This window comes from Juglans microcarpa x Juglans regia, chromosome 1D (assembly GCF_004785595.1).
Source record: "Juglans microcarpa x Juglans regia isolate MS1-56 chromosome 1D, Jm3101_v1.0, whole genome shotgun sequence".
In the NCBI taxonomy this organism is placed as follows: Eukaryota; Viridiplantae; Streptophyta; class Magnoliopsida; order Fagales; family Juglandaceae; genus Juglans; species Juglans microcarpa x Juglans regia.
In genome coordinates, this window is record NC_054594.1 from 17,991,832 (window position 1) to 18,018,035 (window position 26,204).

Genomic DNA, 26,204 nt, shown 5'->3' on the forward strand with positions numbered 1-26,204 from the left:
TCGCAAAGCATGAAAGGGCACTAGTGCCTAGTGCAACTCTTCGAAAATAAATGGCAAAAGTCACAACACTTAGGGATCGAACCCGTGTGAGCTGATGGTAAAGAGGCAACGTGACTGTTGGACTAGGTCTGAAAATTGTGTCACTTGATAATAGGCAGCATAAATATACATGTTTGTATCATATTATAGAAAAATGAAAAGTTAAAACTTTTTATTCACATCCTTTGGTCTTCTATAAATAGACCCATTGGCCTATGAATTTAATACAATTATAGAATCATAGAGTTCAAGAAGGCAATTTCTAAATTCTCTCTTCCCCAACGGTTTCCATTTCTTCAAGATTTATCATTAGGATCTGTTCATTCTGCAGAGAACAAATTTCTAATCTTTTGGTTGAATAGCATAATCTGAGAGTATTCAGAGTCTAATTTCGTATGTGCATAACGCAGGTAGACAAACAGACTTATTTTGGGTTTCATTGTATTTTGGAGGCAAATTCTCTTATAACCTGTGTGCATACCATTATTGGTGAGGACAAATATTGTCTTAAAGAAATTGACATTTGTAACGCGCCTTGAAGTAAACTTTTCTCTAACTATTTTCTTTTTTGCAACCCCTTTTGCTCCAACAACTTTTATATGGTCTTTTATAATAATACTCTTTTTAAAACATGTAAAATTTGTTGTGAAAAATATAATGTGTTTATCATTTTTCAAATTTGATCTATGACTAGGTCCCTACAAGTGCTTTTATTGGTTTGTTTTTGCATATTTTCTATTATTTAATGTATTTTTACCTAGTCAGTAATGGTAAGTAATTAGTATGCAATTTTGGTTCAATTAGATAGTCTATTATTGTAACCATTCATGGATTAATGTAATTGGGGATGTAGCTCAAACGGTAGAGTGCTCGCTTTGCATGCGAGAGGTACGGGGTTCGATACCCCGCATCTCCAATTCAGTTTAAGGATTTTACGGATTTTCACATCTTTGCAGACTGCCACTGCCGATCTACTCTATAAAGTATAAACAAATTTCCCGCGCAATAATTCTGCATATAGTCGACCCACAAGCTAGGGTTTCTACTGAGCCAAAAATCTTGGACAAACTCAGGTCCTCAATGGAGGTCGCTCAAATCGCTCATCTGCTAAGCGAGACGCTCAGCCCTGATGGTCACGTTGTTCGAACTGCTTCGGAAGCTCTCGATCGCCTTTCTCAGCTCCCTGACTTCCCTTTTTCTCTCCTCTCCATCGCCGCCGGTAATAACCCCACACTGATTTTCTGAATTGCCTTTCTTTCTTCCCCCTTTTCTTTTTATTGCTAGTAGAACTGCAAAAATTCCAATTTCCCATATACCGAATATCGCCTGCAATACAATTTGGTTCAGTTCTGTATTTTTCCTTGTCATTTCATGCATTCATGGACATGTCTTTTGCGAAGAATTGAAGTAAAAATAAGGAACATGGGAGAGTTTAACGTCGAAAATGATTTCGTTTCAATTTTTCTTATTTCCATCATAACTCTATGCAGCCAAACGGACCCTAAGTTTCTTGTTTCTCAGTTCCATGGCCGAATTAACAAATAAGAGGTCAAAGCCCATCTTATTTATGTTCGTAATTGCTTAATTTTAATTTCGATTCCTTGAAAATGGTAAAATTGAATTGATAGGATATTATTTAGCCAGTACTTTTTACATGGCGAAAATCAAGGTCAGTGAAGAATTTAACTTTAAAAAAGGGTCTTTTTTTTTCGATTTTTCTTAACCACATTCTCTAAGCAGCCAAAATGAGACTGGATTTTATTTTGATCCTTTTCTCGATTCATGCTGCTTGTGTTCAATATTGTGCTGTCTTAATAATAAATTGCCAGAGCTCACTTGCTCATAAAGATCATTACTCAGCTGTACTTCGTTTAACATAATTTACCTGCTTGTTTTTAAATCTATAGGAGGTGAAAATCATGGTCAAAAAGTTGCTGCTGCCACATACCTTAAGAATTTCACTAGGCGAAGTATCAATGAAGACGACACATTGTCCTCAAAAGTCAGTAAAGAGTTCAAGGACCAGCTCATGCAAGCTTTGCTTCAAGTTGAACCAGCAGTTCTAAAAGTTTTGATTGAAGCAGTATGCTATTGTTTTATATTGTAACCTTCATTCTTTTATTGCACATCTTCCAAAACTTCTTTTCAGCAACATTTCTAATGTATATAAGCTTTGTATATGCTGGCAGTTTCGAGCCATTGTTGTTGCTGAGTTTGTGAAGCAGAATTCCTGGCCTGAACTTGTACCTGATCTACTGGCTGCTATTCAAAATAGTAATCTTTTTAGCAATACTGCTGACTGTAAATGGAACACCATAAATTCCCTTACAGTTCTTCATGCACTGCTTCGACCTTTCCAGGTGCTTAACCTCCACTCATGCATAAACTAGCTTGCTAAGATCCCATGGAGAAAACTATCTCTTTCTGTTGTCCTTTATTTTTCTAGGAGGGAGGGATTGTGTGAAAACCGTTATATTTATATGGAGCAATGTAGGAAACAGTGTGGGGGTTGTTGTTTTGCAGATAACAGTTAAGTGAACTAGAAAAAACCAATAAAAAATGTGGGAAATGCACTGCCCATATGTGCAAGTGAGAGAAAGAACAACCCGGATAGTTGATGCTTTAACAACTTGAAATTAAACTATGGCCTGCAGTTTAGTGACAATCGATCTGCATAATCCCATCTTCACATTGATTTTATTTTTCTCTCCCATCCTTTTATTTCAGTTAATTTTTTCCCTATTTATTCTTGCTATTTTGCCTCCAAATGAGATGATACTTTTTAAGGGCTCTGTTCATGCTCTCATTTCTTATTGAAACGGTTAATTCCCTGTTTATGCAACAATGGTATGAACTATCTAGTTAGTCTTCTAGATATCACCATTTAATCTTAACAGTGATTTGTTTCTTGAGAGTTTCAGTAGTTTATTAAATGTACGTGAAAGCTAAAGTTGGTAAATGCTGATGTACTCATGTGCATCTATAATAATATTATTTAAGATTCTCTTAATCATTTTAATTTCTTTCTTGCAGTACTTTTTGAATTCTAAAGTTGCTAAGGAGCCAGTGCCACCACAGCTAGAGCAGATTGCTAAAGAAGTTCTAGTACCCTTGATGGCCGTATTCCATCATTTGGTTGAAAAGGCAGTTGTCTTTATCCTTCCTTGTGTCTTTTGGTCCTTAAGTCCCCTTGGCATTCTTCCACAAGTCTCCTTAGTAATGGGTTATTTGATGTGTGTGACAGGCTTTAGCTATCCATGATAGAACAGAAATGGAAATGGAGAAAATCCTTCTCACTCTTTGCAAATGCATATATTTTGCTGTAAGTATTATTCTGTTTCTGATACTTATTTGATGGGGTTTAGGAGTCTGTCAACCAATTATCCAATTATGTGTAGCATCCAGTGGAGCTGAATTCAATGATCAATAAAATTTTGTTTACTGATAAAAAAAAAGGGATGCATGCATGGCCTTGTGATTTATTTTGCCTGTGGCATATGCACTCTTTGTTTGTTGCTTTGTGATAGGACCTGATGTTCAAATATGGCCGCATGTTACTATTTTGCTGATGAGATGATCAATAAATTGGCTTTTGCATGTTCTTTTGTTCTTTCTCTTAGGTTGTGTTTGGATGTTGAGGTGATCTCAGATGATCTGAATTGATCTGTGAATAGTATTATTTTGTGGGTCCCATTGAGATGTGTTTAAATGTAAATAGGTTGAGATATGTGTTTGAATGTATGAAGCAGGTTGAGATGAATTTAACTTTTCTATGGGAAGTTGAAAAAGTAGTGGGTCCCATCAATGATTAGTTTGGGATGAGTTGAACTCACTCCAACAACCAAGCACAACCTTAGAGTTCTAGTGCTCTAATTTATCACGGTCACATCCTTGTTTCACTAAATACTTTTCATGTTTCCACAACAAAGTATTTATTAGTTCTATCTCTTTTAAAGTTAGGATTAGGTCTATTCATAATTCCTAAAAAGTGGATCTGAACTACTTTTCTAGAGTCAAATTGTAGCATAATTCCAATCGTTGACTTGGTCAGCGGCAGGCTTTATCTTTTTTACTTCTGGTGGTTCAGAAGTTGGAATAGGATGGTTGGAATCCAACTTCTAACCCGACTTGTTATATATAATTATATTTGTAAGTAATGGAAATGTTTTTATTAGAAAATGCAAAAGGAATGGCCTAAGTAGACGGAATGTATATAAGAGGAATACCTACTTAGAAATGGAAAAAATACAAGAAAATCATGAAAACTCATCCCATTAAAATCTATAGCGGTTGCCCAAAGAATAAGTATTGAAAGAGAAAAAGATCCTCAAAATTTTTCCCACTAGTGTCCCTAAAAAATATACCATACTAGACAAGTAGGGATCATCTTCCACATTGCTACAATTTGTGGGCTATCATATATTCCTCTCCACTTGGAAAGACATCTACCATAAAGTTACTGCACAAGGCTTGGACAATCTCAACATTAAGAGCTGGTCTACAGATTCCGCGTTTTTTTGCACATTTGACACCAATTTGTCACTATGCTATGATATTTCCCTAGATAACACACGCACCGAGTGTCTGAGAACAAAGTCCCAACTAATCCCAGGATGCACAAGCCCTCAACAATGAGTTTCCCGCAAGTGCGCCTTAGTAATTCAAGGGGAAGTTCCCCCAGTCCAATGGTCCCTAGAAATTGTTTGCACCTAAGAGGATTTTAACCTTAGACCTGGAGGAAGTATACCACCAAGACCAAGGCCTTTACCACTTGAGCCAAACCTTGGGGTTGGATCACACACACACACACACTTCCAAGGAAAAGAGGTGCTATTTTGAGGTAAAAGGACTTGATAGAAAGATCAAACACTAAATTACCCTTTCTTGGGAGGGTTCAAAAGAATCTTATTTGCACCTCCACATCTTGTTTACACACGCACACACAGATATATCTCCTTGGGTTATCCATGGTGGGGATATTCCTTAAGCACGCTGTCCAAATTTTTGAGGCACATCAGTACGGCTTTCCAAGGAAAATAGTTGCTATTTTGAGGTAGAAGGACCTGATAGAAAGATCAAACAGTAAACTACCCTTTCTTGTGAGGGTTCAAAAGAATCTTATTCGCATCTCCACATCTTGTTTAGTAGAATATAAGAAATTGAAAAGCTTTGTGAATACATCACCCTGGAGAACTCCAATAGGTTAGCCATTGAGACTTCCTGCACTCAGTGCAATATTGAACACCTTTGGGAAAGTTTCCTTAAGAGCAGTGTCTCCATATCATAAGTCATGCCAGAACTTGGTCCTAAAGTGCGATCACTAATCTTAAATCTTCATGCCAGAACTTGGTCCTAAAGTGTGATCACTAATCTTAAATCTTGTATAACTAGGGAAAAAACCCATCTTCTTTTGATAAGTTTCCACAATACCACCCCATGTGGCCTGTGTGCCTCATTAGAACATCACTCACCTAGGCATTACCAAATTTAGACTCCACTAAAGCTTTTCACATGGCCTCCCTCTCATGTTGATAAGGCCAAAGCCACTTCCCTAAAAGGGTCCGATTGATCAGAAGCAAGTTTCGAAATCCTAGTCTGCCTTATATGTAAACTACCAATATTATATGAATCTATCTTTTGTTAGGGGCCGGTGCAAAACTGACTTTTTTGCCACTTACCGAGAGATTGACACCTCAAAATGTCTTCACTTTTTTAAAGAAAAAGAGCAACACTGTATAATTGCCCAATACATTCTTTTCTTCCTAAAACCCCAAAACACGAAAGTATTCAGATCACTCTCTCCCTCATCTATTGAAAATCTCTCAACATTTGTGGCAAATACATCATTTATTCTTTATGTTTTTTTTCCCTAAAATCCTTCTCTCAGTTACAATAATAACTAAACACTCATTTAAATATTGTCTTTGTCTCTTTTATATCTTTCCCATTAATTCCATCACACAAAAATCTCCCTAACTAAAACAAGAGCTAAAGAACAAGAACCCAGTTTTTATCTCACAAAAAAAAGGATCAGTCAATGGAAACTGAGTTGATAAACATTCGCTTTACTTAGCCCTAATTTCCACCAAACATGGGCATCTTTGATTTGAAGTCCAGGATGGCTGTCTACCTGATCCATTTCATCACCTCCATTTGGTTTTCTTTCTATATTTTTCACCACCTTTCTCGTTACCTCCGCCTTTATATAATGGAAAATCAAGTTTCGTCTTATGCCAAAAAACTGCAATCTAAGGGAGAGAATGAGAGAGAGAAAGGGAGAGTGAAAGAGAATCCAAGGAAAGAAAGATGGAAATTGGGTTTTCAAATTTTAGGAAGAAAAGTAACTGGCATATGGGAGTTATAGTGTGCGGTCGAGCTTTTGGAAAATACTCTAAAAAGCCGATGTGGGGCTTTTTTATCAAAGGGTGTAAACCAATACTTTTACGCCTATGCCAGACTGAAGATATTCTCATATTATTTGTAAATGAGAAGTATACTTCCCCTTTTGAAAAGTGTTCTTTCTTTTTTAACTTTTGCATTGCAGCTTTATTTGGATTCCCAAGAAAAGTTAAAACTCTCCTTGAGCCCTGAAAGTCTAATTGACATTGAATTTTTTTTTGATAAGTAATTGACTTTGAAATAAAACGTACTTCATAGTCTACTCCTCTTTTACTGGCAAGTCTATGTTAAGTGTATCCCAAAATCTTCTTTTGTTTTACCGCCAAGCTTAGGCCTTGTTTGTTTTCGCAGATGAGATGAGATGAGTTGAGATTAGAGTTTAAGGTTGAATAAAATATTGTTAGAATATATATTTTTAATATTATTTTTGTTTTGGGATTTGTAAAGGTTGAATTGTTTATTTTATTTTGTGTGGAAATTTGATAAAGTTGTAATGATTAGATGAGATGAGATGAGTTGAAAGGAGTTGTGAAAACAAACGAGTCTCAATCCATTTGTAGTCCCTGCTACCCAGCTACCACCATTAAAGCTGAAACTGAGTCCAATAAGAAAAACCCCACTTCTCTCTAACTCATCAACTTCCATGGTTATAGACTCTTCTCTCTAACTCATCAACCTCCATGGTTATAGACTTCTCTCTTGACTCTTTCGTCTCGCCCTATTATCTCTCTTGGGAAGTGAAAGCATATCTAGTATCCAGAGGATGCATTATTGAGTTTTTACCCTACCTAGGGATCTTGTCTCATTGTGACCAGTAAGCATTGTAGTTTTGGGGAGAGACACGTAACTAGTAAGCACAACCTTCAAGTTCTTTAGAGACTTTGAAACCAGCCTTTGAATGCCGACTCATAATTTGGCAAAGGTTGGGAGGTTTAAGGAGCTTTGCTCTTCAGACTTCCATCAGGCTGGAAAGTGTCTTCCATTTCGATCAAGTTGGAAGTACACCCCTGGTTATGAGACTCTGCCTTTCATACATTTGTTTAATAACTCCCATAATCTTTTCATGAGAAGTGCTACCCTGCTGCCAACAACTTTTGTTTCTTGGTTAAATTTGGGTTTCTCCGTTCCAAATCCTATTTATTTTACACTGATCTCTTTTTTCTTTCCCTACTGGTATTGCTCTTGAATCACTGTTAGTTTTACAGGTGAGATCGCACATGCCATCTGCTTTAGCTCCTCTTTTGCCTTCTTTTTGTCGTGATCTGATTGCCATTCTGGGTTCTTTGAGTTTTGAGTGTTCTGTTACCATAGAAAATGGATACTTGATGAGGCTGAAGACTGGAAAGAGAAGCTTGCTCATTTTCTGTGCTTTCATTAGCCGACACCGAAAGTACTCTGATAAGTAATACGGTGATTTCTGATTCAATTTATTGGCTCTTGTATACATCCTGTGTACTCGAGCTTTGCCTATTCTTTTATTTACATTAATAAAATTTCCTACTTAAAAAAAACTTATTGGATATTTAATATTTGTGGTCATTGTTAATATGCGTTTCATTGCATTTTCAGGTTGATGCCAGACATCATCAACTGTGTTTTAAACATAGTCAAATATAGCAAAAAGACCAGTGTAAGTTTTATTTTGAATTTGTTATGCAAGAACACATTTGGAATGTCTCATACTAGTTGTGCGTGTAATTTGTTCTGTATTGCTCTCAGCCTGATTTATCTTGCTTACATGAGTATATAATTGCCATTTAGCTACTTTATTGGGCATTCTAGAACATCTAAAATAATTTTTCTCATGCAGGAGCTTAATTTTTTACCAGAGAGGATTGTTTCCCTAGCTTTTGATGTGATTTCACATGTCCTGGAGACAGGCCCAGTAAGTTACTCTGAACTTTTTTTTATAGATAATCAAGAAGTTTTATTCATAACAAAAGGCATAGCCAAGTACACAAGACAACGGGCATATACATGTGTAATACCTAACTAGGATTTGCAACCAAAAAAAGAAATTCATGGACATTAAGCCCATTAAAATCTATCGGCCCTGCCCAAATACTCTGAACTTGTTACATTCATTTCAGCTTTATCCTTTTGTTTATTTTTGCAAGTTGTCATTAGTACTCTTAAATGCAATTCACCCACCACCACCCTCCTAAAAAAAGTGGCATTCACAAGATCTGCTAGTTATTTAAAAAGTTAACCAGTGGGACTCTGAAGCTTTGCTTAAGTACAACTTTCTTTCTTTAAGGTATTCATTTTCATATGCAACAGGGATGGAGATTAGTTTCACCTCATTTTACCTTTTTGTTGGACTCTGCAATCTTTCCAGCATTAGTACTGAATGAGAAGGTAAGGTTTCTGGAAGAAATTTGTATTCTAATCTAATGTGTTTTAAGGTGGACAGATGAGTTAGTTACACTAACCTTACTTTATAATGGTTATGCTTGGAAATAGGATATTTCAGAGTGGGAAGAAGATGCAGAGGAATACATACGAAAGAATCTTCCATCTGATCTTGTATGGAAGTATATTGTAATGTTTTCAAAATACTTGTTCACCATTTTGATTAGCCATCATGTCACTGATTCTAATTATGCACAGGAAGAAATTTCTGGATGGAGGGAGGATTTGTTTACAGCTAGAAAAAGCGCAATGAACTTACTTGGTGTTATTTCCATGTCAACGGTTACTACTCAGTATTCCTCAATAAATGTCTTTGAACCATCTCTCTTGACAGGCAGTGTTGTTTACGTTTTTTGTTTGGTGCCTCAGGGTCCTCCAATGGGCAATTCTAGTAATGGTTCTTCAACTGCTTCAAAGCGCAAAAAAAGTGAAAAAAACAAGAGATATAGTCAGCGCCGTTTTATGGGGGAGTTGTTTGTGCTTCCATTTTTGTCAAAGTTTCCTATTCCTTCTGATGCAAATGCATCCCAACCTAAAATTTTAAATGAGTGAGTTCATGTCTCTCTGATGAAACCCATCTTTTACAATTTGAAACTATCTTGTAAAGTGAAAATTTAATGTTGGGTTCATGATATGTGTACATGCCAATTTTTTTAATCTTTTGGTTTTTCCCTGCCATATGGAGGGGAGGATGGGGAATAAGTAAATGCTGGAAGCATTCCTAATGATCTTCCCTGAGGTGATGCCTTATTTGATCGCCATCACCTCCTCTATATGAAATTGTTTCGGCTTTTGATGCCTTCTTTCATTGCATTAATTCTTTATATGGGTGATAAAAGAGCTGGCTCCCTTGTAAGGTGTGTGGTGCTTGCGTGTGTGCTTGTGTGTATACGTATATATTTTGTTTTCTTCTCATCTTCTTGTTAAATATGACAGTTATTTTGGTGTTCTGATGGCATACGGTGGTCTACAAGATGTAAGCGGATCTCATCTCATTAGTTTAATCAATGGTGAGATTATTGTTTATTCAGTCTTTACACCAGAGTTTATAATTGTATACCACATTACAGTTTCTAAGGGTGCAAGAACCTGGATATATTTCAACTCTCGTTTATACTCGGGTGCTTCCATTGTATACGATATGTGCATGCCTACCATACTTGCTTGCCACTGCAAATTGGGTACTTGGAGAGCTTGCACCCTGTCTACGAGAAGTGAGACTATTTTCTTACTCATGCCATCTTTTACTTGTTTCTCTCACACCAAAGAAGTGTCTGTCACTTGCTATATCACAGCTATATTACTTTCTTCTTTTGATCATCCAAGCTAATTTCTTAGACACTGAATTATTAACTTTTAATGGAAAACACTGTCATGCATTCATTCCGGTACTGAGTTTCAGTCTTGCTTTCAGGAGATGAGTGCAGATGTATATTCTTCATTGCTCAAGGCATTGGCCATGCCAGATGAAGGGGATACTTCTTGTTATCCTGTCAGGGTTTCTGCTGCTGGCGCAATTGCTGCACTTCTTGAGGTAGGTCTCTAAATGAACCTTTTTGGACTTTGTAATTGCAGCAGTTGCAATGTCATTCTGAGTTTCACCTGGCTTGAATTGTTGTTCTCTCCAGAATGACTATGCGCCACCTGAGTGGTTACCTCTTCTTGAAGTTGTGATCGGTAGGATTGGTAATGGAGATGAAGAGAGCTCTCTTTTATTTCAGCTTCTTATTTCCATAGTGGAGGCTGTAGATGAAAATGTTGCAGTTCATATCCCATATATTGTTTCAGCATTGGTTGGTACAATCACAAAGTTGATACCTGCTAATCCAGAGCCTTGGCCTCAAGTATGCATGCATCTTCTTGGCTAGTCTGCTTGTTTGTATCATTCTCAGAATCTGATTATGCTATTCTGTATTGACCACTTAAATTTGGGCATGTAAACTCTGCAAGCAGATACAATTTTTTGCTATGTTCTTTAGGTTTCACACATATGGGAGGAAAAAAGAAACAAATATTTGATTGAATCCCTGTCCTACCCAATTACATTTTCTTAATCAGAACTAAAATGAATTCAAGTAGAGTTTTATATATTTGAGCCAGTCGAATTTTGAACCATAGAGGAAGATAAGGAGCGGACAATAGAGGAAATTCGATCCTTCATTTTTAGATCTTTATTTCTATGGGCCATAGCTATAGATTTTAATGGCCTAGATTTTCATGACTTTCTTGTTTCCATTACTGCGACCTAGATAGGTCTTATCTCTTGGGATATGCCTATCATCATTAATAAAATCATTTACTTATCAAAAATAAAAATTAAAAATTGAACCCTATTCTCCCTTATGCCTTGCCCTTTCTTCCATCAATGTTAGGTTTTGCAATTCAATATAGCTCATTTGCTTTGAGTGAATATTGCTGATGAAACACTCAGTATCCATACATGTGTCCGTGGCAGGCACACCTGCATTTGCAACTTACACATTGGTTTGTTGGTTTGCTTATTTCCATTAATGTTCTAACATATTTCTGAACCCAAATATATTATAGTTAGGACTTTTGCTGGTATTTGAAGCATTTGAATTCCTGATCCCAGACTCATACAGTTAAAACAAAAGGGGTTTTGAAAATGGCATAATTGATGAAGATTTAAGTATGGTATTACTGATTGACACTGTGGTCGTGATAGGTGGTTGAACGGGGCTTTGCAGCCCTAGCAGTAATGGCTCAGTCCTGGGAAAATTTTTTGCCTGAAGAACTTGAGCAGAATGAACTTAGTGAAAAGTGGACATCTGGCCGAGCTACTATTGGCAGAGCGTTCTCTGCTCTCCTACAACATGCTTGGCTCTCACCCATGTATCGATCGGTTGGTCTTAAGTTCCTCTTTGTAATATATTTTAAAGGATTACCTTTATATCATCAAGCTCTATTTGAGTGAGCAAAGGATGGCAAATGATGCATGTGTTTGTGGGGGGTCAAAATCTCCCCATAACCTGATTCGGATAGAGCATTGTATGTGGTACAAATCACTCTAGTTTTGTATCAAAGCTTATTTTACTTAGTGTTTTTACCCTATACAAATTTGTTACTTTGCAGTGATGCATATGATATTATCTTGGGAATGCAAGCTTTACAGTCAATAATTTGGTTTATGTTTCTGTGCGGCATAATAGAATATAGTCCATTACTAGTCTCTGATTTTATCTTATTATATATCTTTTTCCTGGAATTTGCAAGGATCAGGAAGGGGAGGGTTCTCATACAGCATCGTGCATTGATGATTCATCAACGTTGCTCTTGTCCATTATGCTCTCGGTTTCTGGAAGCAATGTTCTTCTAGAGCTTAAAGTGTTGGAGCTATTATTAGTTTGGGCTAATCTAATTGCAGACTGTTATGCATGGGATGAATCAGAGAATTTATCTATTTTTGACTGCATTAAAGATGTTGTGAATCTACACAGCAAATATGGGCTTAAGAATTTTCTTGTAGGAAGGATGTCGTCCCCTCCAGCTCCACCTGTGCCTCAACGTTCTATCATTGAAGGCATTGGTGGTTTTGTTAGTGAGGCCATATCACAATATCCATCTGCAACATGGAGTGCTTGCTCATGTGTCCATATACTACTTCATGTCCCGAGTTACTCTTTTGATGCAGATGGTGTGAAGCAATCATTGGTGATTGCTTTCAGTCGAGCAGCATTTTGCCGTTTCAGGGAAATTCGAAGTAACCCTTGTTCACTGTGGAAGCCGTTGTTGGTTGCTATAGCATCATGCTACTTATGTTATCCTGATGTGGTGGAAGAAATTTTGGAGAAGGGTGAATGTGGTGGCTTCACAATTTGGGCTTCTGCCCTGGGTTTTCTCCTCACTAGCTCCTACGAATCTTGTCTGTCAGAAAAATCCGAGATAAAGTTGATTGGTTGGTTTCTTCATAAACTCTTGGGAAATGATTTTTTTTTTACCCGCATATAATTTTAGTAGACCATTTTCTTCTATATTTGTGCCCCATCCAGTATATTTCTTCTCCTCTTACCCTCAATAGTGATGGACTTCTCAAACAAACATAAAGCCAAACTCAAAGTAACAGATTCCTTATTATATTTATTGATGCTTCTGATTTAGGATTTAATTATGTTTGCCTTCCATTGTTTTCTTGTTGCCCCCCTTGGTGATGTAATTTTCAGTTGTACTTGGCTTGCACCTACGATTTTTTGCTTCTAATTCTATAATTAGATCTAAAGAACTGATTAAAAAAAACGATATAAACAAGTCTTGTACATTGAATGCTTCAGTCCATTTGACCTTTTCAGAAGTGTTGGTGTATGTTTTTTATACTAGATCATGTCTCAGAACAAAGAAGTGAGTTCATGTTATCACAGTTTGACTGTCTGTCTGCCTTAGCTGGCCTCTTTTTTTTGTCCTACTCTCTTCTATTACTCCCTGATATCCATACATTTTTGTAGGTTGAAAAATTAAGGATACTAATTGTTATTTAATGACCTGCAGTGATTGCACTTGCCCAGGTGGTTGAGCAGCTGGGACTAAGGAAGCCAAGCAGTGGTGTGTTGCGTGACTGCTTTACTTCACTGTTGGAGGCATCTGCACGGCTGAAAGAAGTTCAGGAAGAAAAGGAAGAAGCTGAGCAAGATGATGAAGAGGATGAAGACGATGAAGATGACGAAACCTCTGACTATGATGAGGTTTGACTTCCAAATTATTATGTATCGATTTCATTTGTGAGGAATGTTGTTGATAGTATATATACCCTTTGGACTAACTGCCTACTAATGACATCCTAATGAATGTGAAATACCACCATGGGAAGGGACTTTTTTCCTTGGCTACTTACTCACCTGGCTGGATCGTATCTGTGACCTCAAGCCACTACCCAATACCCACGGGATGTGGATGTTCCATTAGGCCCAAAGGCCATTTGCCTGGCAGCTAGATCCCTTATTCTACAGATCCCACTTTTAAGGTCTTGCCCCAACTTTTCCTAGGTGATTTGTGCATATCGTCTGTTTGTAACTGATCTGTAATCACACTCTAATTGGTTATCAGAAAATAAAATGACATAAAATTCGAAAGTTGGTTCTTTGGTTATTTTATTTTCTGTCCATCAGTACATTAATGTCACATATGTGTGAACTTATTATATTTTACTCTCAGGAGTCTGAGCCCGAGGAACAAGAAGAAACTGAAGAAGAGTTTTTGGATAGGTATGCTAAAGCAGCTGTTGCATTGGAAAATGGTACAGTTATTGAAGAGGGGGATGTAGAAGATCAAGAACATGAGACTGAGTTGGGTAAGCCTGTTGATCCCTAAATCAGTAACTACTATAATTCGGTAGTCCATTCTCATGAAAAATACTTAGAAATGACAAATGGCCCAAAAACTATGACTGCTCAAAAGGTAAAGCCTCTTTGCTCAAAATTATTACTTTGAGCATTTCCATCCAGTAACTCAAGCAAAACTTTAATGATGGGAAATATTGTTCAAGGCCTAGCTTCATTTATCTGTTTTAGCATCTGGCTGTTTGACGTATGGCTTTCCATAACTTCCATCCAACTTTAAGAGATCAACAGCAATAAAATTGAAAACAAATTAACCTGTCTGTGGCTAATCCACTATTGGGTTTCTCCAAACAACCCCATAAGAATTTGATTGCTGGGTGACAGTTTCTTCTGTTCATGATTGTGTGCTTGCACTTCCATCAAAATGCATGCGATAGTTGTATGTTTTATTGCAACCAATCAAATATGGGGATTGAAGGTAAAAGCTTTCTGGTTGCCATGTGACTCGTCTGTGGTGGGTGTTGGATGATTAGCTTTCCCATGGAATTCCTACTAGATGTAACTGTATGCCGACTACTTCATTCACCTGCTGTTGTCTTTCTTGTTGGGAGTATAGGTAGTTTGGAAGAGGTTGATGAGCGAAAAGTTGTGCTGTCATTGATTGAGAAATACCATCATGCTCTCATACAAGGACAGGCATTACCATTGGAGCTCATTTCAAGGTTCCTGAACGCCTACCCTGAATGTAGTTTATACTTCCAGTAATCCTGGTGAGTGGAATTTATTTTTTATTTTTTAAGTTTCATGTCAAGGTGTGTAGAGTTAAAAAGAGAAGCTTTTCGGTAAAGTTTTTGGGTTTGTATTGTAATCAGGGCTGTGATATGGTATAGGAAAATTTCTAATCTATTTTTTCTTTGTAATTGTTTTGTTTGCGATTCTATTGAAGCATTTGATTAAGAGTAATGTTAGCTAGGTACAACCCCCAAATAGACAATTTTAGTGTAAGCCCTTTATAAAAAGTGAGTTCCACTAAGAAATAATAGTTTTTTTTTTTTTTTTTCAAGGTAGTGTCCTTTTTTTTTATAAAGGCTTGCGTGCAGGACTTATCTATTTAGAATTTATACAAATAATTTCTCTTTGATTAATTTGTATTAAATGGCTGTCTATGGATGTGTCTGAGCTGGAAAAAAGAAAAGAAATGCATCCAAGAATCGATCAATATTTTTTTTTTTCATTTAGATAGGAGTTTTCTTTATTCAATATGGTTATTTAGAGCATTCCCAATAGAAAATCTAAAATAACTAATCGAAGTCACTTTATCTATTTTAGCTAATGGCTAATGAAATGTACTTTACAAATTTGCATAATCTTACATATTCTTTCTCTATACTGCATAAATATTATTTTTTTTTTATTTTTTATTTCTTTGAAAAAATGTACATATCTTCTCTAACCAGTATAAATTTGTAATATTCTCGTATTTTTCAATATTTATAAAAAAATAGAAAAAAAAAATCATTCATCCTAGTTTCATCTGAATGTTTTATAAAGTTTAATATTTAGTACTTTTAGCCTTTATGAAAAAGAAAACAGCATAACCGCGAGAACTATAAAGAACGAGAGATAAACGATACTGTATAGAGAGATAGATACATACATACATATATTACTCGTCGGAATCTAGAGAATATTGCTACAACACGAATAGAATTGACATTTAGGCCGTTTGATAAAAAAAATAGTTTCATCTCATCTTATTATTATAATATTTCTTAAAATTTTCATACAAAATATAATAACAATTCAATTTTTTAAATTATAAAAATAATAATAATATTAAAAAATAATATTTTATTCAACTTTTAATTTTTATTTAAAATTATCTTATCTTACCATCCAAATAGAGCCTTACTTTTCTTAACGTTGCTAATCAATCTAGATTTTCTATTCTTTTTTTTTAAAAAAGAAAAGACCTTGCTTGGGCAGTTGATGGTTCCAACACTGTAGAGCTTTCATATACATGATTTATAAATTATTGATTCGATTTTGACTTTCGTATTTGATAGATTATCACGAATAGAGATGTCTTCTTTTTTTAAAATTATTCAAACAAGAAGAGAGATGTCGCCAGCTAAACAGAATTTGAATATTTGATTAGTTACCATGCATCGTGCAAAGCAAACGCCAACAGATTAATTTTAACTTCTAGAGTACATATTAAAGGATAACAAAATAATTAAACCAGCAAGTGAACCCCTGTTTTCTTGCCACAACAATTTCGACAAAAGTATGAAAAAAATAGAAGAGTAAAGACCAAGCCTGCCGTCCTCTTAAGCCTGAATCAGAAAATGTTGAATTAGAATAACGGAACAATTTTTTGAAAAAATAAGTTAATTTGGTTTTGGAAGGTATGATGACAGAAAACGACAGCGTTACCTTGTTCGCAATGTTGTTTGAGAGCCAATCCAGTCCCTCGTACAATCCTTCTCCGGAAGTGGCACATGTGCTCTGGATATACCTGTAAAACATCAAGGACAGGCACGCGTTTGTCTCTTTGAGTGCGTTTCTCATGTGTATGTAGTTGAATGAACACGTTTGTCTCTTTGAGTGCGTTTCTCATGTGTATGTAGTTGAATGAAGTGGAGAGAAGGGGGTAGTTAACAACTTACCAATGGCGTTGCCGGAGAGAATGCAGGCCGAGTTTGTCAGTGATCTCAGCAGCATTCATTGCATTAGGAAGATCTTGCTTGTTTGCAAACACGAGCAAGACGGCATCCCTTAATTCATCCTGCCCCATACAAAAGAGATTCTACTATCGTCAACGGGACACAGGACCAGTTTTCAAATCACATGTACGTGGCCACTAATTTGATGGATAGTGTGGCTAATCAAAGACAAATCAATACAAGGCCAACTTTCTTGTTACTATTACCTCATTCAACATTCTGTGTAGCTCATCCCTAGCCTCAACAACACGGTCTCGGTCATTGCTATCAACCACAAAGATAAGTCCCTGTGTGTTTTGGAAGTAGTGTCTCCATAAAGGTCGAATCTGAAACCAACAGTTAAGCAAAAAGAAATTTTCAAATAAGTAAAGGGTGCAAGCACCTTAAGATAACATGACTGAGACAGGCAATCTAAGAACAAGATGTTGCTCACCTTATCCTGACCACCAACATCCCAAACCGTGAAGCTAATATTTTTATATTCCACGGTTTCAACATTAAATCCTGCCAAATAAAAAGCAAAGGAAAAACAGTATTTTATTGCAGAAAATAGTGACATTTAGAATAAAGTTGTGATTCAATGGATATTATAGATCTATAATCCCCAAAAGTCTGTGCTGTTCAAAAGGTACTGGAATTATAACAATCCAGATCAATAGAGTTCCGAGGAAAACCAAAAACTTCACTTTTCACCTTGTTGTGCTAAACATTTAGATTATTTTTCTCGAAGAACTTAATCATAATCAAGGATAGCAAAGATATATATATATATATATATATATATATATAGAGAGAGAGAGAGAGAGAGAGAGATTTTTTTTATTGATTTCAGATGTGACATGAAAGTAAACATACCAATGGTAGGAATGGTGGTAACGATTTCCCCAAGCTTGAGCTTATACAGAATTGTGGTTTTACCAGCAGCATCCAGACCAACCATAAGAATACGCATCTCTTTCTTGGCAAATAGCCGGCTGAAGAGCTTGGTGAAAGTAAGCCCCATTTTTGTATCTGTTGTATCCAGTAACCCAAGGCTTAATCAGAAATCCATCAAACGATAACTGACAGCAATCAGGAAAGAGCAGAACCGATCGGAAAATGGAGCACAAACTAAAGAAGTGCACACGATTGGTTCGTGACATATCGAGCAGGCCCATGGGAAAATCAAGCAATTAAACTAAATGCATGCACACGATTGTATCAATATCAAAACATTAAGTCCAGACCACGAGACTCACAGTTTCCATTCCAATCTAACCAAACGATCATTATATTCTATAGGGAAAACTTAATACAAAACTCGTCGCTATAACTCTAAGCTGCCGCGATGTTAGGCCACCCCTTTTGAACCATGGAAATTTTTTTACAAAATGTAGAAATCTCAAGTGGTCCTAAAACAATCGATACCAGGACGCTGATCATCCAAATAGACAATGCAATACATTGCAAAACTATCCTCATTAGCTCGTCTACGTTCCCGTGCATCATTTTCAAATCCAAGAAAACCATTTTCACAAGGAATACGTGATAGAATCGTTTGATGAGCAACACAAACAAACAAATAGGGCCTACATTTGGTTCAAATTCCAAAGAAGAAATTCAAAAATAAATCGAAAAAGCAGAGAGTCAAATCACATTGAATTCATACAAATTTTCAAAATCGGATCAGATCCGAGCCAAAAAATAAAAAAATATCAATACAGAGACTAGGTGGGGAGAAAAGGAGCTTACCTTTTACGAAAACGAGGAGACAGAAGGGAATGGGGGGAAGAGTTGGATCCTACAGAGGAACTGGCGTCACACGCTAAATCGAATTCAGATTCAGATTCAGATTCAGAAATCAAATTTCAATCCCATCTCTCCCTTTCCGTGCCAGTGTGCGTGGGTATATATAGTGGAGAGAGACAAAGAGAGAGAGAGGGGTGAGGCCGAGCAACGGACGGTGATTTTTTTGAATTGTGAAGACACGGAATTAAAGTTTTGTTTTTAGCATCGGAATTAAATTCCTATAATATAGTCCAAGTTCGGCTTTGCCCCAATTGCCCTGTTACTTTGGACCGCCGGCCATGTATACAATAAAACACATTACAATAGGGGTGCCCGCCCCGCTGCCCCACCCCACCCCCATGCGGTGGGGCGAATCACCCCGTCCGACCTATGCGGGGGGCGGGGCCACCCACCCGCATCTAGCCCTCCCTTCGGGGGCGGGATGGGGTGACCCCCGCCCTGTATATACCCCACCCCGCATCTATATATATATTAATATATTATATATTTATATATAAAAAAAAAAAAACCCGTTTCATGCCTAGGTTTTTAATGGAGATTGGAGGAAGAATGAGGTTTATCGGAGATGGAGGATGAGATTTTATGAATTGTGTGCTGTGGAGCTTAGATTATGCATGTGGTTTGAACTTTGAATGAGTCCCGTCCGGTTTTTTTTTTTTTTGTATTATGTAAGGTGTGTGAATCACTAAATAATATTATTATTTGTGTCTAATTAATTCGGATTGGAAACCTAAATTAATTTAGGGCTCCAATCCGAAACCCTAAATTAATTTAGGGGTTTCGATCTTTGCAACCCCTAAATTAATTTAGGATTTCGAAATACCCTAAATTAATTTAGGGTTTCGAAATACCCTAAATTAATTTGCCTCAACAAAATTTAATATGTCATAGTGGTGATTTTCAGTAATTGCAATAACAATTAACAAACCTCACGTGGATGATTTACTTGGATTGACTAGTTTTGTGAGGTTCAACAGTTTAAGTGTCACGCACTCAATTTGTTTTGGATTTGAGAAATATGTAACAATGGTTACCCACCCTTCACATGCACCTTAATGGCAATTATCACAAATGAATCTAGCAAATTACTAACAATACCCAATAATAATTTACAATTAAAAAGTAATTTAAAAAGACTCATTTTGTTTTTCTTCAAAAATTTTCACCACTATGACATATTAAATTTTATGTTCATTATATAGTTGCTATGCTTATAGTCTTTCAAGTCTAAGAAACTATATTGTTAATATACTTTACTACATTTATAATGAAAGTACTCAATATTTTTTTTTTTTTTATCGTGTTTTCGTAGTAGTTCTAAATATATATATATATATGAATGTCAAGTAATACTTTTTTTTATTCTACTTTTTTTTATATTCATTATATAGTTGCTATGTTTTCAATAATTTCAGATTTATTGTTCGCTTGAGTTCATGGATATGCCAGCAGATTTTAGTGTGAGCTTTCCTTTCTAGGCTGAGGGCACCCCTACCCCTACACCTACACCAACCCCTCCTACTCATACCCCTACCCCTACCCCTACGGCACCTTGCCCCGCCCCTAAGCCCAACAAGAAACCTGCTTTAATAGTTTGGAGTCATTTCACCAAACTAGAGGATGGTGACTCAAATAACCCACAACCCAAATGTAACCATTGTGGAAAAATTTATGAATGTCACTATAGGAAACATGGCACCTCACAATTAAAGGTGCACTTAGAAGAGCAATGCAAAAAAAGTCTAATATTAAGATCATTATAAGAGAAAAACCAATCTAGGCTAGAAATTGGACTTAAAAAAATGGCAGATGAGACTAGTGGGGGTGCAACTTTGAGGGGGTATACTAAGTATGATCCCGATGAGTGTAGAAGACACCTAGCTCGTATGGTCATAATGGACGAGCTACCTTTTCAACTTGTTGATGGGAAAGGGTTCCAAGCGTATTCTCGCTACTTGGAACCAATGTTTAATATTCATTCTCGCCACACGATGGCAAAAGATGTAAAAAAACATTTTTACATTGAAAATGAGAAGTTGAAGGGTCAATTGGCGGATCAATTTGTTTGTCTCACCATTGACACTTGGACATCGATCCAAAATTTTAATTATATGTCTTTGACTATGCATTTTATTGATTGTCATTGGACATTGTAAAAGAAAATTATAGAATTTTATAAAATCACCGATCATAAGGGTGAGACAATTGGGAAGGCCTTGGAGGCCACAATAAAGGAGTGGGAGTTGACCCGAGTTGTTACAATCACAGTCGATAATGCCTAGTCTAACGATGTCGCATTGGAACATCTGAAGACCTATCTTAAAGAGGCAAATAAGACACTCATGGGTGGTGAGTGTCTGCATGTGAGATGTACGGTATATATTCATGACTCGATTGCTCGGGTTAGGACTGTTGTGAGATGGGTGAGATCTTCTCCTTCGAGGTTGGAGAAATTCAAGGTTGCTGCGAGATCTCCGGGCCTAACATCTAAGAAGGGTCTTTGTACTGATATGCCTACACGATGAAACTCAACATTTCTGATGTTGGAGGCGATCTAAGAATATAAGCTGGCATTTGCATTATTGGGTAACGAAGACATCCAATATGTTAAATATTTTGATGATCACAGGAGATTGGGGAAACCCGTAGATGATGATTGAGAAATTGTAGCTATTTTTGTAGAGTTTTTGAGACTTTTTTACGATGTCACCACGAGGCTATCTGGAACTTTGTACCCTACATCCAATGTTGTATGTAAACAAATATGTAGGGTAAAAGAAGAATTAGATGACATGGTCGCGAGTGGTCATATTAGGCTGCGGGAGATGACATTGATTACGAGGACAAAGTACGACAAGTATTGAGGAGATTTAACTAGGGCTAATATTTTGTTATATGTAGCTGTCGTCTTTGACCCGAGGTATAAGTTGGATGACATGATATTTGGATTGGGCCTTGCGTATGGGCAAGTATGGGCGGAGCTTATTGCAGCAAGGGTTTGGGAAACCCTTACTAGATTATTTGATGAGTTTCCACCCTGCGGGGTGGTAATATTGCGGCACCTACACCTATCCCCTCAGCCTCAGGCTCACAGTTTCCTAAAGTCGAGGTTGGGAAAAGACGTAGATTGAAGTGGAGTGAGAGGTATGAACAGACCCCCTTCCTCCGGAGTTCTGTAGAGGCTCAGTCAGAGATAGATAAATACTTAGCAGCAGAGATTCTACCATTTTCAAGAGATTTCGATATATTAAGTTGGTGGAAGGTGAATGCCATGAAGTATCACATCCTTGAAGAGATAGCCCGCACACTTTTGGCCATCCCTGTTAGCACCGTAGCCTCAGAGTCGGCCTTTAGCACCGAATTGCGTGTATTAGATTCATTTCGGAGTTCATTAGCTCCTATCACTGTGGATGCTTTGATTTGCACGCAGAATTGGATCAAAGGAACTCCAATTAATGTTCCGGATGTTCTTAAGTATGAGAAGACCGACGTCGAGGAGGAGGGTGATGATCAGTCTGGATTTGGTATTTATTTTAATTTCATTTTCTAATTTCTTATTTTAATTTATTTATTTTCATTTAATTAGTATTCATTAATTTGATTTCAAATTTAATACTTATAGTGATACATGAGACGGCGTTTACGGCTACCTCTGATGCAGTATGACTTTGTATTGGACCTACCATTGCCATGGTTTGCACAATTTCTCTCTTAATTGTGTTTTGCATTTAAAATTTTGTTTCATCTTTATAATTTTTTAATTCTAATTTGTTTTATTTTTAACTTATTAATATTTCAGGTTTTATAACTTATTAACTTTTATGATCTTGATTTTCAGTCTCACAGCAATCGACACAACAGTCATAACTCACCACTCAGTGAACTCACCGCTACGGCTCCACCCCAAAATCAAATTGATCAAATTGAAAAATTATGATTTTGTTAATTTACAATTAATTATAATGTTGCTACAATAGTTAATTGTACAATTTGTAATATTTATTTTTTTTAGAGGAGTTTGTAATAGTGTAATAGTTTATTAGTTCTCTTAATTTGTATAATTGTAAACTATTTATTTTAGCATAGTGCCTTACTGCCTTAGTGATGATTATTACTTAATTAGTTAATAGTTGAAACTTAATATTTACTTAATAGTTCAATTTATGATTATATATATATATATTATTTTTCTATTTTTAAATCATATATTTTTTAATCTAAATAATGGACTCAAAATGGCCCAAAAATGAATTTTGGGCCATTTAGGGCCCTGAAAAATGTACTAGGCCAAAGGTCCAGTAGGGAGATGTAGGGGTGCGGATGGGTGGGAGTCCACCCCCGCACCCCAGCCAGCGGACGAGGGACCCCACCCCCGCCCATGCGGGGGCAGGTGGCCCCGCCCCGCCCCCCGCCCCCGCATGGGGCGGGTGTCACCCCTACATTACAATACTTCCATTTCTTCTCACCCATTCATCCTTTGAAATATCAATTACGAATCTTATTTTATTTTTTATGTTGAGTTTTATTTTATTAAAGAAACCGCATGAGATTTGTGCACCCTAAACTCATATCTAATAGAGAAATCTTAGGTATATTTACTGATCTTACATGAGTAATTTTACACACTAGTTTGTTTTAATGTAATACATTAAATTTAATTTATAATAAAAAGAGTTTTACAATATCATATATCAAATTAAACCATGCTAGTTATAAAATTTATTGTCTAAGATTTCTGTGTATATTAAATATGTATATATATCTTATATTACGCTTTTAAAAATATCTAACAAAAAAAAAAACTCTACTACCCATGATGGTGGCTCAATATTCATTGGTATTCTCAAGTGTTTTGATAAGTACTATGTAGTTATTAGATTCAATAAATACTTGCCTTAAACTATTAGTATTAGTTGTCTATGGATTCATTAATTTCTCAACTAGAACTAGGGTCTAAGCTATAACTCAAACCCAATATGAGGGAGTGCCTGCGACTTCTCATCATCTAGACATTTCATATCCGATTTCTAGCAAATAGAATGTTACTTTGGTCGCCCCCTCCTACCATTATTGCCTATAAAAAGGAAAAAAACCATCGCTCGCTCCCTTAAGTACACAAAATTCGATTGAATGCATTATATATATATATATATATATATATATATATATGTAAGGGATATTATATATTCACTTAAATGACGCTACTCATTAGATAGTCTCTTCCCAATCATGGTTTGTCTTCGCTTACCTTGTACACAAAATTTGATTGAATGCGTAATTTATGCACTTGCATACAAAACAACCAAAATTAAAACATTACACCATCAAACTACTAATAACTGATTACAAAAATCTCAATCAAATTATGATAACTATAATCATTAAGATGGATGAAAATAAATAATATAATACAATCTTAACAATAAAATCTTAAAAAGAAGAAAATAATAATAATATGACACAATCTTGATGTTGTGAAGGGTGAAAGGATAATTTTGCTATGATAAACCATATCACCATATATTATTTTTAGCTCGACCAAAAATATAATTGTCCCTGTAAGAGCTGATCTGTTTAATGTCCCTATGAATTAGGGGTGCTATCCGCACCATATGATGCGGGGGCGGATCCCTATCTATCCCCCCCCCCCCTCCCGCCCCAAAAAAAAAAAGGCCATGGGCTTCTGGTTCTGGGCCCAAAATGGCCCAAAAACATTGAAATGGGTCATTTCCCAACAATAAACAAAAAAAAATGTATAATAATTAAATAGCAATAAACAATGTATTGAATTTACAATAAAAAAAATACAAATTAAGAGAAAATGAAGTACCACTAATACTCCTAACTCCTAATTCCTAAATTATTACAATTTACAATAATACAATTTATAATAAAACTATAATAACTAAACTATTACCATAATACAAATTAAGAAAATACAATTACAAATATAAAAGAGACATTGTATCAACATTACAAAGAACTGAATATGTAAAATCTTTTTTTTTTTTTATTTTTTATAACTGAGAATTGAATATGTAAAATCTAAATACAATTGAACATAAATGATAAAAGTGAGTTGTTTGAACTTTGACTTTGACATTTGGAGCGGGTGACCAAGGGTGGAAATAGAATTTAGTACTGCTTGCTATAAGTCGTGAGATCATAAAAGCTGAAACATTAACAATTGAATATAAAGATAAATTAGAATTTTAAACAAGAAACAAAAGTTAAAATTACAAAGAACCATTAGAAATGAAAAAATTACAAATTAAAATCTGACTAACCAAGATGAGATGGGGATCAAGATGCGACATTGAGAATATATCATTTGAATTTCGGCTTGCAATTAGGATTGAGACTTGAGGTGTGCATATGACAATAAGATTATAAAAACAATTAGATACCAAAAATTATATAAACACGAAAAAAAATTAAGGGACCATACAAATTGTACAAACCTATGGCAAATGTCAATGGTAGGTCGGGGTCCAATATGGTGAAGTAATACTGCAGCAGAGGTAGACGTCGTATCATGCATGGCTACAACAATTACATTTGAAATTAATACCGATGAAATGAATATAAATAAAATAAATCAAAATAATAAAATGAAATTAACGATTACCATATTTAGGCTGATCACTACCCTCCTCCTCGTCGGCCTCATTAAAGTCAAGAATATTTAGAACATGAATTTGAATCCCTTTGATCCAATTCTACTTGATCAATGCCTCTCCAGTGGTAGGGGATAAAAAACTCCGAAATTGATCTAGTATGTGCCCTCCAGTAGTAAAGGCTGACTCTAAGGCTACGGTGCTAATAGGGATAACCAAATACTACGGGTTATCTCTCCAAGAACGGGATACTTCTCAGCATTGGTCTTCTACCAAGCTAATATATCAAACCCTTCCGTATATGAGAGAAGATCCCCAGCCAAATATTGGTCTACCTCCGACTTCGCCTCTGTAGATTGACGGACTAGTTAGGGGTTTTGTGAGAAGCTTTAGGCCACACCAACCTACACTTTTTCTTCGCCCCAGCTTCTAGAAGAGGCGTTGGGGTAGGTGTAGGTGTAGGTGCGCTACTACCTCTGATCACGGTAAACTCATTAAATAATCGACTGAGAGTGTCTCTAACCATGCCTCCAACAAGCTCAGCCCATGCAGCCACGTGCACAAGTCCCAAATCATATATCATGACATCAATCTTGAGCTGGGAGTCAAGAACAACAGCCAAATAACACAAAAGATTTTGCCTATTCAAATCCCCCAATACTTGTCATATTTGACCTTCATCATCAATGTCATCTCCCGCATCCTAGTATGGTCACTCATACACATCTCATTCAATTATTCTTTCACTCTACATATTTGTTGAGTGAACTCATTGGATTTAGGGTACAAATAATTAGATATTTTCAATATCACATCGTAGAAAAGCCTTGAAAAATCTATAAAGATAGCAACAATCTCTCAATCATCATTAATAGGTTTTCCTCATCTCCCGTATTTATCAAAATATCTGACATATTGGATGTCTTCATCAC

The 26,204-nt window shown here is 36.2% G+C and overlaps 2 protein-coding genes, 1 long non-coding RNA gene and 1 other non-coding gene across 9 annotated transcripts; 2 read left to right on the forward strand and 2 right to left on the reverse strand.

Annotated features, from left to right (window-relative positions):
- The first annotated feature begins 882 nt into the window (after positions 1 to 882).
- TRNAA-UGC lies at positions 883 to 955 on the forward strand. The gene has a single exon. It is a non-coding gene; the product is annotated as a tRNA-Ala (tRNA).
- Positions 927 to 15,099, forward strand: LOC121237407 (importin beta-like SAD2 homolog). Of its 6 annotated transcripts, XM_041134156.1 has the most exons (21): positions 927 to 1,258; positions 1,947 to 2,122; positions 2,229 to 2,399; positions 3,073 to 3,183; positions 3,284 to 3,361; positions 7,644 to 7,840; positions 8,008 to 8,068; positions 8,249 to 8,323; positions 8,719 to 8,796; positions 8,902 to 8,964; positions 9,049 to 9,132; positions 9,220 to 9,398; positions 9,787 to 9,826; positions 9,921 to 10,064; positions 10,265 to 10,384; positions 10,479 to 10,694; positions 11,537 to 11,713; positions 12,085 to 12,766; positions 13,354 to 13,547; positions 14,017 to 14,152; positions 14,758 to 15,099. In XM_041134156.1, the coding sequence occupies exons 1-21, from the start codon at positions 1,120 to 1,122 to the stop codon at positions 14,904 to 14,906; spliced, it is 3,270 nt and encodes a 1,089-aa protein (XP_040990090.1). In that variant the 5' UTR covers positions 927 to 1,119; the 3' UTR covers positions 14,907 to 15,099. The 6 variants fall into 6 exon arrangements, with proteins under 6 accessions (XP_040990090.1, XP_040990084.1, XP_040990076.1 ...); XM_041134150.1 differs by having other exon boundaries at positions 8,902 to 9,132; XM_041134142.1 differs by having other exon boundaries at positions 9,049 to 9,398.
- A 1,174-nt stretch (positions 15,100 to 16,273) lies between these two features.
- LOC121237982 (ADP-ribosylation factor 2) lies at positions 16,274 to 18,739 on the reverse strand. The gene is made up of 7 exons (XM_041134911.1): positions 18,599 to 18,739; positions 17,723 to 17,878; positions 17,301 to 17,371; positions 17,074 to 17,193; positions 16,811 to 16,929; positions 16,578 to 16,659; positions 16,274 to 16,477 (listed from the first exon to the last, which is right to left on the reverse strand). Exons 2-7 carry the CDS (start codon positions 17,868 to 17,870, stop codon positions 16,472 to 16,474), a joined length of 546 nt encoding a protein of 181 aa, XP_040990845.1. The 5' UTR covers positions 17,871 to 17,878; positions 18,599 to 18,739; the 3' UTR covers positions 16,274 to 16,471.
- A 6,194-nt stretch (positions 18,740 to 24,933) lies between these two features.
- Positions 24,934 to 25,370, reverse strand: LOC121238124. The gene is made up of 3 exons (XR_005935091.1): positions 25,284 to 25,370; positions 25,117 to 25,198; positions 24,934 to 25,016 (listed from the first exon to the last, which is right to left on the reverse strand). It is a non-coding gene; the product is annotated as an uncharacterized LOC121238124 (long non-coding RNA).
- Between the last annotated feature and the right edge of the window lie 834 nt (positions 25,371 to 26,204).